We start from the raw sequence: 20,601 nt of genomic DNA on the forward strand, positions 1-20,601 counted from the left end.
CAAGTTACTGTGGTGATACTGTAAACACGGTGTGGAATTGCTATATATACATAACACATAAAGTCTATTGTGATGTAATTTGGACTCGTGAAATTTCCAAAATTCCCCACAACATCCCAACCTTACTGATATATCGAAGCGATTGAAACTAGTAATCTATTGCAACACTTCGTTCGTTTACAGAAATACCTCCATTTCGAGGTTGCATGCTTTAATCATGCTGCTGCTGAACTCGTTGCTAACTTTCGACTGGTCGTAATTCCCTGAGCGTTTTGCGCCCACGGAACATATTGAAATGGAGTCGAATTTGGACCAATGATTGGATCTTAAAATGTTTCCGTATACGAGCAACCTTCTTATTTTTCGAATAACTATGACACATGACGATATTCACACGGGGTGTTTTATTTTAATCTTACCAATTCAATAGAACTAAACTAATAGTATGCAGATAGTTTTATATACTGTATCCTTTGAAGAAATCTTCAACTTGCAAAACAAATTCAGAATCATTCGTAAAAATCTGTTTCATTTTCGAAAAGTTAATGCACGAAAGGATGAAATCGGCAAACATGACGAAACCTGCGACAGAGATCGTAGTTTGTAATTTGTTCTGACATGATCAGTGGATAAAGTTTCAACTCGATATTTACTTTCTCAAATGAAGTGGTAATATTTGAGTCATGTGGACCAATTCTGAAAAGTCCATCGTCAATTAAACAACTTTGGGAACTGAGATAAAGATATTGTAACTTAACGACCTAAATATAGGACAAATAGATTGGAGAGAACACGACTACTAACGGTACAGCTTCGACAAGTTCAAACACATTTTATGTAGGAAATAATTTGGTGACATTTTTGGTGAGTCGGTTATTGGTTGCGCACGACATGGGGTAATTGCGATTGACTTTAATTCACAAAGATTGTTATGTAAATTATTCAATGTTAATAGGTTGCAGCCTTTAAGTGTTTTAGGACGCCAATGCGATTCCATGGCACCCACACAACTGTGTTGTGTATTCTCAACAAAATCCTTGACCACCTAACTCGCCATTATCTTTGCTATGGCAGTCACTGTGGTTTTTCAGCGGGCAATGTTATCGATGTGCCGTAAACTTTAGAGCGATTTAAATCCTCTTCACTCAATCCAAGGACTAACGAACGCTCATATGAACTTCGAAAATGTTTAAAGTTTTAGCTGAAAACTTTCAACTTGAGACAAACATACATGTTTTGAAAATTTCAGACACATGTAGACTTCACCCGAATGTGAATTATCTTTCGCTTGCTGTGAATTGAATGCGCGTCTCTCTCTGTCAATCAACCAATAGGAAAGTGCCAAAGGCGCCGAACAGGAAAAGGGAATAACAAAAGAAATCCAAAAACCTTTGTAATGGCTTTTGATCGACATTTTTCAAGACGTGTGCGATAGATTTATCTATATGTGCCATCAGCTACACCACAATGAATAATAATAAACGTATCGGCAGTAAACTCTTATGAAATAATAAAAACAATATATATGTTTCCACGAAAAATATGGTAGGTAAGGCCAAAATAAATTGTTTCTGGTCCTTGACATTCAGCGGAAGTGATGCGGCGACGCGGGTTTTTTTTTCCCTTTCTCTTTTTTATTTCCTAATAATGCTGGTTTGGAACTATAGATGCAACAATTATTGTCTCTTATCACTGGCTGCATAGTACTTCCGTTTTCTTTTTAGCACTTTTGAACATGCAAACAGGGATATCAAGGATAGCTCACAGTGTACTGATGAGTATGTAGGCCTAACCCAAAACAGCCATGATGACGCGCAGGTTCTAAAATGACGCTTGCGGTGACCAGAAACGATCTTTTTTGGTCTAAGTCGGAAGAAAGTTTTTGACTTTTCTTTTTGTTGGCCGAGATCCATAAAATGCAATACAATTTAGAGAATTTCCTTAAAAAAATTTAAAGTGCGAATTAGATTTCTAGGATCGGCGGGCTTTTCTAGGGTAGGTCCGGTTACCGATAACACAAATATTTTACTTTAGCCTCACGAAAAGACAGTGAGATTTCGCGTCTAATGCAAACCCTGCTGATGTGCAGCGTGCTCGGAAGGTTATATCTGATTGGTCGATTGTCAAGGTTCATAGCAACTTAGGGAGTCTTTTTGTATAATTTAAATATAATGGTAAGATTAAGCCACCCAATTGGATATCAGCTTCCGAGACGCTGAACATCAGCAGGGAATATGTGACAGGTTCCATAGGGGCAATACTCTTGAACAGTTTATCTACGGTTCCGGGCCATTCAAATGAGCTACGCCGGTTACATCCGAGCGTTCCATACACTTACTTGTTCACGAATTTTCTTAAAAACCAATGATTTGTGAATCTATGTGTGTGAATTCACACAGATGTATAACCCCTACACTTGTTGCTCTACCTTTCCGCGTTTGCCATGTGTAGAGCTGATTGTTAACGTTTTTTTAAATCTTCGTAAATGTTGCCATAAGCAATCACATACAAACGTTATTATTCTTAACACACGGATGAAGCTTACATTTAAGAGGTTGCACGCAAAGAAAACTCAAAGAACAGTGTGGCCAGTATAAAAACCGATGTGGTAGAGATCCAGGAAGGCTTGGATAGTCCTACATGGGGTATCATATGCAAGTAATACCAGCCCTGCTCGGTGTGCAAGACTAGAGTCTTCAAAATCGTCAAACAAATACGAAGATAGGTTGCCTGTTAGGGACACGACTTTCTGCAGAAAGATAATATCAGATATAAAGTGATTTGCATTACAAAAGCTCCTCCATCACACTGTTCCAAGCCATGGTGAGTGAATTCTATACATATGCATACCGTGCAAAAAGTTGAACGTCACAAACTCATTTTGTGCCTTTACCAGCGGTATGTTATCGCTGAAGGCGCATGCGTAGAGGTACGGGTACAGAAGAAGCAAGTTTAAAATTAGATAAAAAATAAAACATTAAGTAAAAAGAAAAAAGAAAACTTGTTTGTTTGAAAGTTCGTTACTATCTACCTTTGTCCTTCTAGTAAGATGTTCGTCAGACTTAATATCGGAACCTCGAAAACCATCGGTGTCATTTGTTGGAATTATAAAACACATTTGAAGATAATATGTAAAGGAGACAAAATGCTACTTCGAGTAAAACAGAATGGGAGATCGTGTGTTGTCGAATGTGACCTGCATTTGCCGTTGAGTACGCGATATAGTAAACATTCTTGATTTTATTATTTTCAAAGCGGTAGTTCAAATTTGTCGTCTGAGGCGAGAAGCCACGTACAAAAACGGCGCCATCTAATCACTTTTGCACGAGATTTAGTCAGAGAAACGATGTAATAGTTTTATTGCCCTTTTTAGGACCAATGAAGGTTACAAGAGGGTTAGTTTCAATACAAAAACATAAACTTTACATATTTTATACTCATTTGTTTTATGAATACTGATTGGCTTATTATATGTGAATGTATATTTAAATTATAAGTGAATGTACTATTCATTCTTCAGTTCATCCTCCCTAAGATAAGTTATGTATTTTTCTCTTGTGTAAAAGCCTACGAAGCAACGCACAAACTTTTCCTCTCATGCCTGGATCTAGAAATGTCGTCTTTCGAGATTTTCCTTTCAAAGTAGATGAAATTTGACTTTTTTTTCATGTCAGAATCTGACCAAAATAATTCAGCCGCTGGTGGCGCATTTCCAGGCTCGGCGCATAAATTAAAATACAGGCAGTGGCCTCACAAAACCACGGGCGGGTACAAACAGTTACCATTAGATCCTCAAATTCTACGTTATGCTTTCAAATGTGAGAGGCATGATTTTAGAAAATGGATATTGTTCATTGATATTAAAATCACGACAGGCATGTTTTATCGTATTTTGTCGGTAGAAGAAACAAATGTTACACATTTGAAATGAAAGTGTATGTGTTATATTTACTACAATGATGATTTTCACTTCATTTGGCTGGTCAGTTTCATTACGTCTAAGACGTCTGCAAAGTTACTTTACATCGTTGCGTTTTTTCATAGGTGTTCATATTGTCAAGCTTGAAGAGTGCAAATATTACAGGAACTTTTGTATTCTTATCTGTAGTCGGTATCGCCCTACCATGCTTTCAATTAGATGCTCTTTCAATCGTTTCGTTATCCATTTCCGTGACGTCATGTATGATTGTCACAAAAACGCTGTCCTGTATGATGTTTAAACATTCTTTTGGATGCTATATTTGTCGGCTGAGGGAAAACTGGAGGATGCGATTTGATAGATAGAATATTAGAGACATTGAACCTCAGGGGACACTTTCAACATTTGCTTACGAAATCTCGTAATCCGCTAAGGATCCCCACCATTGATCCATAATCTGTGTTGAACGTACAACTGCACTTCCGTTTTCCACATGACCTTACTGGTCGCAATTCTTTGTCTGATAATACTACCCGTGTAATCCGTTATTCGTGTTTGTTATTGGTATTTGTATCTGTTTATACAATTATCATGTACATCTGTACATTGTGATCTTTTGACTGGATTCTACTATGGCTCCATGATTATACCGTACATGTAAAAACAGATCCATGAAGAATAAAAATTCACGTTCGCCATACTGTGTAAAGCCAGGCACGACCTGTACAGAATACTGCTCAATACGTTAAGGTATTACTAACGCAACCTGACAAATTATGATATTACTTTCTCAGTTCTACCCATATTCCAATCGGTGGTCTGCTGCCCGTTGACAGCGATTCCTATCTACGTGCTTTTTGTACGGGAAATTGTCAACCTCTTTCCCGCCATACCTGTCCCCGGCAGCTCATTCAATGCAATTCAAATCGTCGCACTTTAAGTACGGGAAATTTTTCGCGCCTTTAATCAGCGCACCTGTCGTCCAATCACCGCCAACCGACATTCAAATACCCGTACGTGTGGTACCGAAGATTGTCAGTCTTTTACCGGAAAATCAGTTACCCTGGCCCCGCCGCCTGACATCCTTATTCACGCTCTTTATGGCCGGATAATTTTCAGCTCCTTATCGGATACACCTGCACCTGTCGCCTACTCCCGCGGCCCGACTTTCTAGTCCATGCCAAATTAGTGGTCGGTATATTGCCAAACTTTAACCGAGCACATTCGTTGTCTATTATTCCCGAAACTCGACAACATAGGCCTACATCCGTACTGTCAAGACTTGGTTTGACCACTCAGGAGCAGTACGAGACTTTCTTAAGCTTCTACCAGCACGGCCGTCAACTGCCTCAAAGAGGATATTAAAATCCCGTAGAACCGTGCCAGTCCCACACATCAATAGGCATTTCCGCCATTTAATTTGTGCAGACTCATTGAAAGGCAAATTTCGTTTAAAAGTTTGGCAGTTATAGATATTACCATATGCGGCAAATGTAGACGCAGAATAAAATTTCTACGTTTTTGTCTTCCTGACGGGAGGTTTTTTGGTAGTATACTGCAGCGGTAAAATTGTCGGTTTCTGCCTTAACGACCATTGAAATTCCCGCACTTCAGGTACGAAAGATAGTCAGCTGTTTATCAGGCCACAGTCCCTCTATCTATGGACAGAGGGACTGTGATCAGGCACTTGTCCCAAGCTGCCCGCTCAGAGTCATTCAATTTCACGGACCTTAGGTACGGCAATTATCAATCTTTTTTCAGGTAAAACTTTCGCTAACTGCCCGCGCTGAAGGCCATTCCGATCCACATTCTTTGGTACGGAAAATGTCGACCCTTTTCCGGGCACACCTGTTGCCTGCTGCCCTTTAACAGGGACCGTTCAGTTTTTACGGCTGGGGGGGCCGGCAAAATCCAGGGGGGGGGGGTCATCATAATTTTGGAATCCAAGAAGGGGGGGTCATCACTTTTTCACTGGTAGAAAAGGGGGGGTCACCACATTTTCAAAAACATAATACCTACAATAAAGTCCACTTTATGCCATGGCCATGATTGACCCTCTTTACCGGCGGGCCCCCCTCGGCGGCCCAATACAATAATATACTTTATGTATTACCCATGACCCTCTTAGCGGGCAGACGCCTTTGGCGGCCCACTCCAATTAGGTTTACTTTATGCAATGGCCATGATCGACCCTCTGTACCGGCGGGCTGCCTGCGGCGGCCCACTACAATAAATTGACTTTATTGTAATACCCCATGACCATCTTAACGGCCGGACGCCTTCAGCGGCCCTGTTCAGTAAAGTTTACTTCATGCAATGGCCATGATCGACCCTCTTTTTACCAGTGGGCCACCTTTGGTTGCCCACTAGAATAAAGTTGACTTTACGTAATGGCCCATGACCCTCTTAACCGGAGGGCTGCCTTTGGCGAACCACTCCAATAAAGTTTACTTTATACAATGTCCATGGACATAAGTTGTCTATGGAAATGAAGTTAAAAATTGCCTTACAGTCGTCCTAATTAACAGACGTTTGCATGGATGTGGCTGAGAAGCTTGTACACTGGCATCTCTGCTACACGAATAAAGTGCGCCGCGTACCAGAGTTCAAATCCAAACCGTGCGGGTAAATTTGACATATGGGTTTTGGTTATTTTTCAGTGGGGGGGGGGGGGGGGGGGTCATCAAATTTTTTCGTCTGACAAAGGGGGGGGTCATCATTTTTTCGCGAAAAATGCAGGGGGGGTCATCATTTTTTTGAACACCGGCGACAAGATTTTGCCGGCCCCCCCCCCCGGCCGTAAAAACTGAACGGTCCCTTAACAGCGATTTCAATCTAAGCTTATTATATAGGCCTAAGTGGTTTTTGTACGGGAAATTTACAATCATGTCCTGATCGTGTCATGTGGTGCCAATTTCTAATTCCTAATTTCGATCTGCCGTTAACGTTGCACAACTAGCGGTTCACGTCGCTATTCCTACTCGGGAAAACCATCTGCAATTTAGTATTTCACCAATTCTTAATAGAACTGATCGCAAATGACGTCATGTTTTTCTTTCATTAATATGCATAAATAAAGATTTGTCTGCATTTTCCGCATAAACGACGAAAATAAAACATGATAGGGTTACAATGGTTACTAAAAGTCACGCTAGTTCGTGGTATTTTATGGCTCTGACTTCAAGCTGCCACAACAGCCGCGCATGCAACAACAAAGTTGTGCAGTGTTGTCCGAAAGTCGCGCGCGTGCAGCTATATTTAGTAACAAATCTGAAATCGCGATCAACGCTATGCCATTTTCATTATTGATTACGTAAGGTTGGCCGCAATAGATACCGCGCTGAACGTGTCATTCTTAATTGAGAAATAGAATGCGAACAGAGCAAATTCAAGATCGAAATTTGGTCCAATAGTCAAGTGAACCGATAAAATCATGAAATTTGCCCATATTTCGACTTTCACTCTCTGATTTCAGGGTGAAAAAATGGTTGGCCGAATAATGTCACGGATTAGCCAATGACACACTGCCAGAAAGTGGGGATTGCAGTACCGAAGAGTAGGTCAGGAAATAGTTATTTTAATGAAACGTATTGCACTCTACGCACACTTACTGTCTCTCTCTCTCTCGGAAAAGTGTTTTCAAAAGTGTAAGAAAAGTAAAATTTATAAATCTTGAAAAAAAATCAGGAAATTCACTCGTAAATTGTATGTCACCCATAATATTTGTGCTTGCGTGATTGATAGTATGAGGTTGCAGACGATGTAAAAATTCATATGAAAAAAATGAAAATGTTTGTGCATAAAAAAACATTATTCAGAAAATATATCATAGCCAGCAAATAGCCTGCTAACATTTGGCTAATAGCGGCTATAAACGGTTAATACTATAGCTTGAATAGCTGAATAGCCAGGGATTATGTTGGTATCAAATCAGAGTAGCTGCTCAACATCTCCGAAGCAGCTATTATTGTTTCCATCACGTATAAATAGCTGAATAGCTGCTAAATATCTGAAAGTCAGCTATTCTGGTGATCCAACAATAATAGCTGAATAGCTGCTAATATCCTGATTTGGTAGGCTAAAAACCCAAGTAGCTGAATAGCAGCTAAATATCTCAAACTTGGCTATTTTGGCAATCCAGCACCTTTATGCAGATCTGGTCACGCCACATTGTCTCCTCCATCCCTCGGCACGCGCCCGGTACGCACCTAGTACCCAAACCAGCTCTCCCTGAATCTTGATGGCTTATTTTTATCTGTAAGTCAAACGATTTTGCTCGTCCTCCTTGTTAAACCTTGTACGTGTCGTATGAACGGCTGAAAAGTTAACTGTGTTGCTGTTTGCCTTTGGCAGGATTTGGTTACCCAGACTTCATTGCGTCATGCTAAGTACTTCCGGGCCAGCCCCAGAAGTGATGGCGTCCTGATCGAGAGTATGGGCGATGATAGCGACTGCATGCTGAAGGACATGAGGCACACACGCAGCCCTACTCAAGCCTTACACACTCGACTGAGCACTGCTTTTTGTTAAGGCATATATCTGTGGTTTCGCCTACAGGTGACACTGCCATCTTGATCGACAAAATTGAACTGAATGTCCACTCTAACTCTGCACATGCGCGAGTAATTTATCTCAATGGCCTTACGACGGAATGGAATAGTGGTTCTGTCTTTCCTGGTTTTTCTGTCGTTATCAGTGGTATTGCTGAGCAGTCGGTCAGGTAAGGTTGAGGATCACCTTGTTATTTAACTGATGTGTTTTCTTAAATTTCTTTACATAAACTTCCGATTCATGCAAATTGTTTGTGATAATCTCAGACGAGTGTCACCAGAACTTAGCAGAAGGTGTGGTCTGCAATGAACGAAATACCCATCTTCGTACGTTTACCAATTGAGGTAGTAAGTGAGATGGTTTTCGCGTGAACAATTACCGTGCTGATATTTATGTTCATACCTTAGTGGCCGAATTTTTAATGCAGTCTGACCTTACGAGTAACGTCACCAGCTAATCGTTACGTTGGCATTGATCTTTGGTGTATTCAATGGAGTACGCTTTGTTGACATCCGGATGTCAAGGTGTCTCAAGGTGTTCAAGGTGTCTCAACCATCGACAATGTGGGATTCATAAACAATAAATAGCAGAGGCACTCAACATGCCGCTATGTGGGTCTGTATGATGCAACAAGAGAAAACAGGTTTCTTTTGATTGGTAACATAGGTGCCTTGTGAAGCGACGTCAAGCGCCAGTGGTGTTTAGCGATATAACACCACAGTTACACTCTAATTTCACTGAGTAGACTATGGAGTAGCCATGGTAACAGCAGCTGGAAATTTCCATCCATCGTTTATTGTCTCCCAGTAATCGAGTCGTGAAAAAGATGAAAATAGAAATGTACACCCAGCTGTGGACAGATGGGGGGGGGGAAGAGAGAGAGAGAGAGAGAGAGAGAGAGAGAGAGAGAGAGAGAGAGAGAGAGAGAGAGAGAGTTTATAGCGTGTACAGTAAGTAGTGCAACCTTGTCATCTACTACAAAGATGAGTGATAGCAGAGAAATTTCTGGATTTTTCATTTAAGAAATTGGATGAGGCATGTTACACTCAACAATTCTGAAAACACAATTACAACTACTGGCCCTTTAACATAGTAGGTTTCATGTCTCCACTGGAAAATTCTGCAAATTATTGTGTGTAAGCTGTAAGCACATGTTTGCAAACATTCTCCTTCAGACAAGAAGGTTTTTAGATAGTTTTGTAAAATTTCACATTATATTTCAGCTTTGTCAATACCAGGGAAATTATGACATCCCCCAAATTTTTACCGATAATGTATCCAATTATCCAATACATGCAGGGCTCAAAATTTACTTTTTTCCCTTGTAGTCCATTTGAGCTACTATTTTCTGAAGTTGGTAGCCCAGTGACAGTGGCTGGTAGCCCATGCATATTTTAGTTTAGGGTTATTAGTTTTTTAACCAGACAAGAAAAAGCAATTTTTCAAGATTCTACCCATGAAGTGAAATTTCTAGTTATTTGATGTGAATACCTGCACACCTAATACCCAAAGAAAACAGGTATAAAGCCCCCTCCCCCCATGTTTCTGGTCCTTGACATTCAGCAAAGGTGATGCGGTTTTCTTTTTTCCCCTTTTCTTGAATTCTTAACTATGCTGGTTTGGCACTATTGATGCAACAGTTATTGTCTTTTATCATGGGCTGCATAATACTTCCGTTTTCTTTTTAGCATTTTTGGACATGCAAACAGGGATATCAAGGATAGCTCTACTGATGAGTATATAACCATAGACCCTCCAATTTTGGAGGGAATATGATGTAACCAAAAAAGTGCCATGACAAACGGGTTCTGAAATGACGCACTTGGTGACCAGAAACGATTTTTTTTTTGGTCTTATGGACAACAGTGATACTCAAAAGTTTGGTGACATATTGGCAACTTGTTTCACTCAAAGTTGTACGCAAATTTTGACAGTCGGCATGACAACGACCACAACCTTCTCAGCACAACGGATACTGTAGCAGGGCTTAAAATAGACCACAGGCTTTCTGTAGGGAGGAGGCATATTGTCTGTAATTGATACATTATGATCAAAATGCAATGAAAATGCTTTTTCATTGGCCATCATTTCCTGTGCCTATCATCCAAGTACATCAGTTGAGATATTGAAACTTGGTAACGTTGCAAAGTTTCACTGCATGGTTGTCTTTGTAATTTGCATAACAAGGTCATAGTCTGGCCTTACTCATGTTACTGTGTCCAACTGGATTTGACTGCAATTTAGCTCGTTCCAAAGTGACGGCACGCCAAGTACTGACTGAATTTTGTCCCGGTCTTTGGTGGTCCGTGTGGGCTACCATTTCATGGACTTTGGTAGCCCCAGGGAAAAGTTGGTTGTCTGTGGATGCAGGACTACCGCTAATTTCGAGCGGCGACATGTATTGTGGTCCCAGATGTTTTCTACATCTACAAATTCCCTGGCAATGCTAGAGCTATAAAATAATAGCAATAATAAATTCCTCCCAGCCAATAATGAAATCAAGCAAACTTTGCACTGTGCACTCAGCTTCCCTTGTACAATATGTTGTGCAAAGTCTCTTTTCATCCAATACGGTCTGGGAGGGGGTACATTATTGCAGAAGTACATGTATATAATCCCTCAATTTAACATACAGCATTGTGTCCTTGTACCAGAAAGGGTTTACATGCAGTGTGTCTGACAATGAAATACAGTACAGTTCTGCTGTAGTTTGCCATTTTCATAAGGACAGATTTTAGTAAGAAATTTTCAGGTTCAGTGTTTCTTATCCCAAAGATTATGGAAAGTTAGGATCAATATTAATAACCATTACCTATGTTATCATGTATTGCATTTCCTGTTTTTTGGAAACAAGTAATTTTTGACTTCAAACTGCCGATTTTTGGAAAGATTGCTGAAAAAAGTAATATAACCAACATAACTGGTTGTTACTTTAATGAAATCAAGTTGTGTTTTGTCAAAAAATTTTGAGGCTTTCCAAACATTTTATTTTTCATTTTAGTTGATCAGTATTTGGTTATTGCTTGTGTACTTTAAATACAATCATGACCAATATAATGATGATTTGTTAAAGTTGGCAATTTTAAAGTGTTAAAACTACAAACATAAGTGTATAATGTGAACCAACATGTCCAAATAATTTGTTCATTTAACGATTTCCAAACCTGACATGTTGGAGCAGTATTGCAATGGCATCATTTACATGTATCAATGCTTCAAAACAATTTTTACTGCGACAAACAGGATAATTAGCTGACACTTGTTACAATGTACAATAAAGTGTGTACATGTACATGTATGTACACCATGTACAGAGTACAGAGCAGTTTTGATCGCAATCTGTACAATGTACTTGTACATAAGTAAATTCACTTGAAAACTCTCTGGTGCTCCTATGTGACCATGGTAATTTGAGCATTGATGCATCCTTGGATGAACTGTGAAATTTGTCAAATACAAGTGTAAGTTTAAAACTATGCAAGTGAGCTAAAGTGTTAAAAAGGTAAAATTTAAAAAGTATGGAGTTGAGATACATGTATCAGATTGCTTTTATTGATGTTTACAAAATTCTTGGTTCAAACCATGTTGTGAGCTACAAGCAAGAAGATTGTTTGTCTGACGTGTACATATTGGGAAATGAGGGTACATATTGGGAAATGATCAGAAAAAATAGTCAGAAACTGACCTGTTCAATTAATCCAGATCCCATAGAACTGGATTAAAACCTATGAATACCGGTACTGGAGACAAGTGATCTGTATACGATAGAGATAAAAAGAGTCATGTATACCCTAGTATCTTACAGTAGTCTTGGCATTCAGCTCTGTTTCAAGCATTACCTGCAAGAGCAATATCCATCATTTAGCATTTAGTGATATATTGAGTTATTGAAAAGATTAGACATGATGTAACAATTGGGGATGACTCTTGAATGTTGAGTCAAATGAGTGTTTCTGATATTTCTTTCAGGTAGCTGATGTTCTCTAGGTATACATGTACTATTTTGCTTATGTCAGCATGAGACCTCTGTACAGAAAGTTGACAAAATGCAGCAGACTTGCCTTAAAGGGGAAGTTCACCAAGGATAAATTTACATATGCGCTAGCTTTGTGGTCACTTACCCCAGAAAAGCTATTTCCGCCACTTATAACTCGCGCGATTTTTTACAAAAACCGATATCAGATGTTTTGTGCAGAGACTAAATAACTAATGTAGTAACATTTATGATCCATACTACTCAGGGAATTCAGGGAGAAAGGAAATCTGTAATACCTTTTTGATATTTGATTTTCAGGTGCCTAAGGTTGTGTCTGAGCAAATTATTCATTTTGTGGTAGTACCCGGTATCTGCAATTTTCTGTCCTTTTGGGAAGTTTTGCCCATTTTTTTCCTAGCATATGTTTTCAGACAATTACACTGTATTAAATTTTGATATGTAGGTATTGTAAATGTAGCCATATGTGAATTATTTTCTTGTGCAAAATTATATATTTTTTATACATATTTAGTCCTTTGAACCTTACGGTCCAACAGACTAAATGCCCCGGCGTACGCCATGTACCGTATGCCGTGGACAGAGATATCTCAAAAACCCTACAGTAACTTTTTCTGAACTTTGGTTGGATGGTCACTCAAGCAAATATCTCACACTATATTTTTGCTTTTTTTGATGGAATCATTTTAAAGTCACTTTTTTTAGCCTTTTTGTGAAAATCAGTGTTTGTCTTTAAAACCTCTGATTTGATCATTTTGATGTTTGGCATGACTGTTTGTTTAGTTGATATGTTGTTAGAAATGTTCAAATTGTGGTGATGTATGCCTTATATTATTTTTAAATAATATTTTCATCCATTTTTACCTGATTTTTAGTTGATTTTTAGTAAAGTTTTCTAAAGCTACTGTCTGTGCATGCGCTGAATGCAAGGAATATGTGAGTTGAAGAATCAAAACGCCATCTTGTTTTTCAGACTTGTCCAATTTTTTACGTTTTAAACTTTACCACGTGTATTGAAACATTTCTCGTAAATATGAAGTTGACAGTGATGGTACTTTCGTCGCCGTTGCATATTTTTTGGTACAAAAGGCTCCTTCAATCGACGGAAGTACGATGGCCTCCATAGACCATACTCAGCGGGTATCGGCAAATCCATTTTTGATCTGTTAGTTTTACCGAGGAAGGCAATCCCACTGGCCCGTAGTAGGGCTGCGATGATACTGGGCCAGAGCAAGGCCATGCTTAGTATGTGCATGCACATCTTACTTGTTATAACGTTGTTTTGCTGTCAAGGATTTGTCATGATTGTTATTTCGACACAGCAATAACTTCCAAATTTTCCTTCTCTTATTTTGGGTAATTTCATCAGGTGTGTGTTGATTTTGACATCATTGTAATGTTGACTCTGATCATTGAAGAGAGAGTATTCATGTATTTTGATCGATTTATTTAGGCAGTAGGTGTATGTCAGACTGTGAGACAACGAATCGTGGATTCATGGCATAAATCTGACATGCCGTTATACTTGATCCGAGTGTGCATTTTAGCACTGTCACAATAAGTAATGTTGTTTATTTCACTGTTGTTACCTATATTTCCGCCAAAAGACCATCAGAATTTCCTCGTGACTACTTGAAATCGTGCACTGGCATGCATGTAATTGTCAACATCACAATGCTTGAATGTAGTAGACTCTCATACTATGTATGAATACATCGACTGCATATGTGCAAGTCACTCCGTATCATATCAAAACATTTTAGTATTGTGATGTTTGTGCTGCCCGAAGCCAGAATTTACAGTTAATGTGAAAGTTATCTTAAAATTTCTACTGTGGACAAAAATGCAAGCTGTGTTATTATATGACTCTGGTGAATAGCTGCATGAATATTTTTGTACCTAATATTGTATCAGAAGAAAACAAACCAGTCAGAGCATGGATGTACAAAAATAGAGTAGCTGTGGTCAGTGTGATAGATGTTAGTTATTATTTATTGCCAATGTTAGTATTTGTCTCTTTTCTCAGACATTTCCATATCATTTTATTTATTTTTTTTTATTTTATTATGTATACGTCTACGCTCAGTTCAGGTAGGGCAAGTAATTTCGTTTAGATTAGCCATTGTCCATTATGGTACAATAGTTTGTGGCAAAATTTTTCTACCTTTCTGCATCATAAAAATTCACCATTTTCCGTGTTATTATTTTTCATCCTATTGAGTCCCATGTCTTAACTCACTTTCACATATATCAAAGATTATTCATACTCAGATTGCACTCTTGAATTTACATATTCCAGCTCCTGACAATCATATTTATTGTTTGTTATGCTAGGGCAGTGACCAACCAGTTCAAGAAACTCATTCATGCCAAACAATTTTACTTTTTTGACAAACTTAACAATCATATCACATAATGAACACTGAGAAGGTACAAAAGACGGTGGTCCCCCAGGCACCGTGTTTGTGTTTGAGGTCCATTTTAATTCCAATAATGTCTGTCCGTTCACTTTGATACTTTTTTCCTTTTCTCTTTCAAATTTTCATGCACATACATGTAAATTTTTTATTTTTGCTTTCCCTTTTTCAAGATTGTTTTTCTCTGAACGTGCTTGTCCATCCGTTTTAAAGTTTGGTTTGTAGGTTTCCGGGATCTTGTTCAAGTTATTTTTTCCAATGGTTAAGTTTGCATAAATAACTTCTTTAGCTTTCTAATATGGTTTCCCATTAATCCTGTTAGTTTGTTAAAATTTTCTTTATAATTTTATTTTTTCTTCAAAAAATCTGTGAAATTGTTAGCATGACACATCGATTATGACGTTGTTGTTAAAAGCACTGTACTAGTAGTGATGACCTTTATCAATAGTTCAGTTCAAAACAAGTACAAATATTCATCACATAGCATAGTTTTAACCCGTTGGAGCTCTAATACAGCTTACTTCAGTAAGTTCTATAGAGTACATGTATCAAACACTTGATACATGTGAAAATGACTTTAAATGTAAATTATATACAGCATTTAATGCACTGTCACATTAGAGCCTATACAACAGCTACAGGTACACATAATAACTGTAGCAATTCAGGATTAATCTAATAATTGATACATGTATGTAAATAATTCATTATCAATAGCAATCCTTTTCATGAAAATTGATTGCTGGAAATTTTCTGTAATGAGATTGAGTGGGTGCATACATGCAGTTATTCATGATAGCCAGTGATAGTGCTGACTGTTCACCTAGATGAAGGTCATTGGATTATCATCTTGGCTACCTTGTGCTTGGCTTTGTTAAAGTGGAGATACCCTATGGAGTGGAAATTAATTTGATGAAGCCTTTTGTGTTGACTTATATTGATGTATTGTAGGTTAACCATGTGACGATACAAGAGAATCCAATGATATTATCATTTTACAGTAAAAGAAAATCATTCAATTTAATAAAGTAGTATTTATTCATGAATGAATGCATTGCTCATTGCTGTTCATGTGAATTTCCTCATATCAAACACTTTGTTCTGAGAATCAGTGCTCATTGTATGCATCCTTGACACATGGAATTTTAACTCCAAAATTTTCACAGTGTTTTCTGTTTGACATACTCTACCAATGTGCACAAATCAGACTTTCACATCAGTTGACATACATATACACCTGTGGCACTATCTTCTTATTCATCATCATATCAGTTCAATGAAAAGGAGTAAAAAAGGAAGCATTCCATTGACAGTGTTCTAACTTTACTTTGTCGCATACAGATACAGATAATTTGTATTATTATACATCTATCATCAAAATCAATAGATTTTTGTGTGTGTTTAAAAAGCTGACAAGCATTCTATAACATTAAGTAAAGAGTGAAGTTTTGTCATTTAGGATTTATTTATTTATTTATTTGGACAAATATATATGGTGATTGTATATTTGATATTATGAGGTTATTACAAAAGTACTGAATTGGATGCACAAGCCTATTACAGAGAGTGATGTACAATGCTAATGTCCTAATGCATCCCTTGTGGTATTTTCATAATTACCACATTATACGTTGATGACTGCAATGTCCAATGGGCAGAATAATGATACGTCATGCAATATTAGCAGTTTTCCTACTGATTTGTAAGTGCAAGTATTGAACTCTATAACACACTTCTGATAGCGTGTGTAAACTACACATACAGAGTGTGAGACTGTCAATGTTATAGAATGCTTGTCAGCTTTTTAAACACACACAAATATCTATTGATTTTGATGACAGATGTATAATAATACAAATTATCTGTATCTGTATGCCACAAAGTAAAGTCAACAAATCTGCAAATGTTCTGAACATGCCTTGATTGGTTGTCTTTGATTGATACTCATTTTAGATCTTAAGCGTCTTCTTGAAATGATGTCTTCTTCTCGTTTTTTCGCTACTGGCATTGTTGTATATCGCAGAAAAGAAAAGATTACAATTAACATAAATTAGGTGAACATGTACTTCAAAATAGACCAATACTAATTAATTTGTTTAACCCTTTTCTTGCCAAGGTCATATTTCACCATCAGGTCAAGTTTGTTCAAATTAGTGAAGTACAGTATGTCCCATTTGGTGCATTTTAACAAAAAATTGACCATTTGAAGGCCTTTGAAATCACAGATACTGTAAACATCATTTCTGTGGACAAAAGCTGTTGGTTTGAAATACATATGGTTTTGGCTCTTTACTGCTTTCACTGAGTTGGCTGATGGGGAAGTGATACTGTCTGGCAGGAAAAGGTTTAAATTACTGTGAGAAGAATACTGTTAATTGGAAGATGTTGGTCAGGACATTAGTGAAAAGAAGCTGCTTGCAATAAGCAACCAATTTGTAACTGTTGTGTACTATTGTATGCTTAATAGTGAGCCTGGATGAGCTCTTTAATATTCCAGACTGAAAACAATTACTTTTGAATAATAGAGCGAAGAAGCTTCACCATAGAGATAAACAATGTGCTGCAGCCTTGACTTTTCAATGTAAAACAAAAATCGAATGATGTGAAGAGTTTTTGAACTCAAAGTTTCTCCAGGTGACATGGAGATCCCTTCATCATTTGCTCAGTGTGCTCATGTTGCCTCTGCAGTGCCTTTCTCCAATTGCCAGCTTTATATCTAAGGACAACTACAACCTCAATCTGATTAATTAGATGTAGAGTATGGCGACGTCTATACTTATGCGGTGTTCTCTTGCCGTCACCTACAGGTGACGGCAAGAGAATACTGCGCAAGTACAGACGTCCCTGTACTCTACATCTGATTTTAATCAGATTGCTTCAACCTATACATGTATACATGTAGGTGGCGAGTGATACCTGATATCAACTCATTAACATAGTAATTAGTCCCCATGGACACCGTCTGGTGGGGGGGGGGGGAGACTTACTTACTCTATCCTCTCTGAGGACTTGTAATTAAAGTACCCATTAACAAGTGGGGACTGTGTCATCAACGATGACTTGTTAAATATCATGAAGTACAAACTGAGCTTCATCTACACATGATCAACAGTTCAGTGAATCATTTGGTTGACTGAAATTTAGAAATGTTGTCACAAGGATTGAAAAAACATGCAGGTATTTTAGTAAAGCTCATCAAATTGGCTGAAATTCTGTTACAAGATGAAGTAACCGTTCTGTTACAAGATGAAGAAACCATTACTCCTTGGTAATGTACCGGTAGAGGCAATGAGAAGTGCAGTGCCTTGATCAAGGGCAGAGCTATGTACAGGGTTGTGTACGTGTACGTCTTGAACTAGCAACCTTCCAGTGATGAGTCTAATACCATTGTAGCCTCTGTGCTGTGGTGTTAGAAATATATTCATAATCATTGATCATTTTACGACCCTATCCAGAAGCTTGCCGCATAATATTCCATAAGATACAAGACTAATTCATTGTCTCCAAAGGTTAGGCTCTTGCACTTTCAATCTCAGGCAACAAAGTAATTGTCAGAATATCATCAGTTGAATCCCTAGGAACACAAAAACAAAATCCTACAGAAACAGAAATCAAAGAAACCTAAGCGTAGAAATGGAATAAACTTGAATTTTCTTTGTTTACAATTCTGAGAGTTTGAAAATGCTTGTGATGTGTCACTTTATCGTAATACATGCATTTAGTATATATACTGCCAATATAAAATACAAGTCAATCTTGCTGTATTTTATGAAGTATCTTTACAACTGCAACTACATTGGATTCAGTTTGCTGTGCTATGCATGAAAATCTTTCATGTGATGTTTTACTGTATAATGTGTATGTAAAACAAAAAATCTCTACTCTGCTTGACAGATAATGGCAAAGTGGCTAATCAACTCTATGAACAGAAGTTTAATGAAGTTGTAGAAAGACTACGGTATGCTGAGAAACAAAATCAAGCCAGGTCTCAGGAATTGTTTCAACTCAAAGAACAGATAGCAGTTGCCTTCTCTGATATCAAGGTTGAACATGTTGACACAAATAACACCGTTGACAGACAGAAAAGTAAGTAATTTTCTTTTACCTGTCATTTGTAGAAAATCTTTTTAATGAAGTGTGAAGTTACATGTTTTTATAAATTGCTTTGTTGTTGAATGATGTTTAATAATTTTGAAGAATACTTTTGACCTTTATTGACTTTTTATCCATGACAGATATGATGTATATACATATACAGTCATCACAGACCCTTGAGTAACAATCTGGGTCTTGAAGAGATAGTACATGTACATGTACTATCTATAATCTATACACAGTGAGGGAGGATTACATGTATCATAGTAAATCTCACGTGTATCCAATTACTTCCTGCATGACTCTAAATGGGGATTCCGTCTTCAACAAAGAACAATGACTATTTATGGCACGGGTACTGTTGTCAAACTGTTTGTAAATGAAAGAAGTGCACACCTATGTTCTTGTCAGGATTATAACCATGTAGAAGAAATACAGTAATTTCTCTATGTTAACACCTAGGGTCCGAAGCATATGATTGCATGGACAGAACTCAACAGGTTCAAAAAAAGAGGGCTAATGTACAGCATCTAGAGGAATCTTTTATCTAATTGGTTAGCTAAATCTTACAATTATAATTGAATAATACAAATAAACTCCCTAAGTTGCTGTGAAAAGTGACAATCAACCAATCAGATATAACCTTTCCAGCACCCTGCACATCAGAAAAAAGATGGCAGATATGGCTATTTTTATGCAAATGACTATAGTCTTACCCTGTAGACACTTCAGTTCCCTTTGGCAACGTTCTTTCCTCTATATTTCTTATTGTGTGGGAAAATATGAAGAACAAATGTTATTGAAACAAGCAGTCTTTTTGTTGAATATGACATATGGCATACTTCTATTACAAACATGAAGGTTATGCACTGATGCATTGCTGATGAAAGTATTATACAGGTGCTTGGCTCACACAGGGCCATAGACAATATGCTGAATGCCAAAGGATTTATTGCCAGTTTTAATTTTGAAACTGATTGAAATTTTTATGTTTCAATAAAACAGTACACTATTGTTAAATTTGAACATGTGGTAGTTTAGGAAGTACATGTAAAGGAAGTAGTTACATGCCAGATGACATCACAAGGATATTGAAGATGCAGTATTTTCATGAAATAAAGGTATCTCTGTATTACCCGGTAGTCCTCATTAAGGGGATATTTAAGATTCATTGTCATCCAAACCTGTCCAGCCACCGTGCAACAATGCAGCGTCAGTTCTTAAACAATTTCTTTCAAACATTGCTTAAGAATAGTGTTACTGTACCTTCCTGTGAATGTCAATTTAAAACTAAAACTAAACACAGCATCTTGTATCTTGTAATATTTCCTTTTGTATAATAAAAATGTATTAATGATTCCATTTATCCACGCTTTAATTCACAATCAAACAGGCATTTGTTGATCATCAGCCAATATTAATTTGCAACATATACTTTGCCATTTTTGGCCCCTGTGTGTAGAGGAGGCACAGTAGGGGGCTAATGTCATCATTCTGTTTGTCTGTCCATCCATCCGCCCATCCATCCGTCAAGCCGTCTTCAGGCCTAATTTTGGAGCTCATTAAACTCAGAATAATTATCACATAAAATGTTACCAGCTTTGGTATGAGGAATGTACGTATGA

The 20,601-nt window shown here is 37.7% G+C and overlaps 1 protein-coding gene across 1 annotated transcript in view; it reads left to right on the forward strand.

Annotated features, from left to right (window-relative positions):
- Window positions 1-8,326: 8,326 nt before the first annotated feature.
- The window catches only part of LOC139130658 (alpha-1,3-mannosyl-glycoprotein 4-beta-N-acetylglucosaminyltransferase B-like), a 72,684-nt gene continuing 60,409 nt past the window's right edge, over window positions 8,327-20,601 (forward strand). Inside the window, exons 1-2 of the mRNA XM_070696406.1 lie at window positions 8,327-8,639; window positions 18,776-18,967. Coding sequence (XP_070552507.1) covers window positions 8,555-8,639; window positions 18,776-18,967 — 277 coding nt within the window. The 5' untranslated portion in view covers window positions 8,327-8,554. The remainder of the gene's footprint in view (window positions 8,640-18,775; window positions 18,968-20,601) is intronic.

The sequence above is a fragment of the Ptychodera flava genome, chromosome 4, assembly GCF_041260155.1.
Source record: "Ptychodera flava strain L36383 chromosome 4, AS_Pfla_20210202, whole genome shotgun sequence".
NCBI classification, from domain to species: domain Eukaryota; kingdom Metazoa; phylum Hemichordata; class Enteropneusta; family Ptychoderidae; genus Ptychodera; species Ptychodera flava.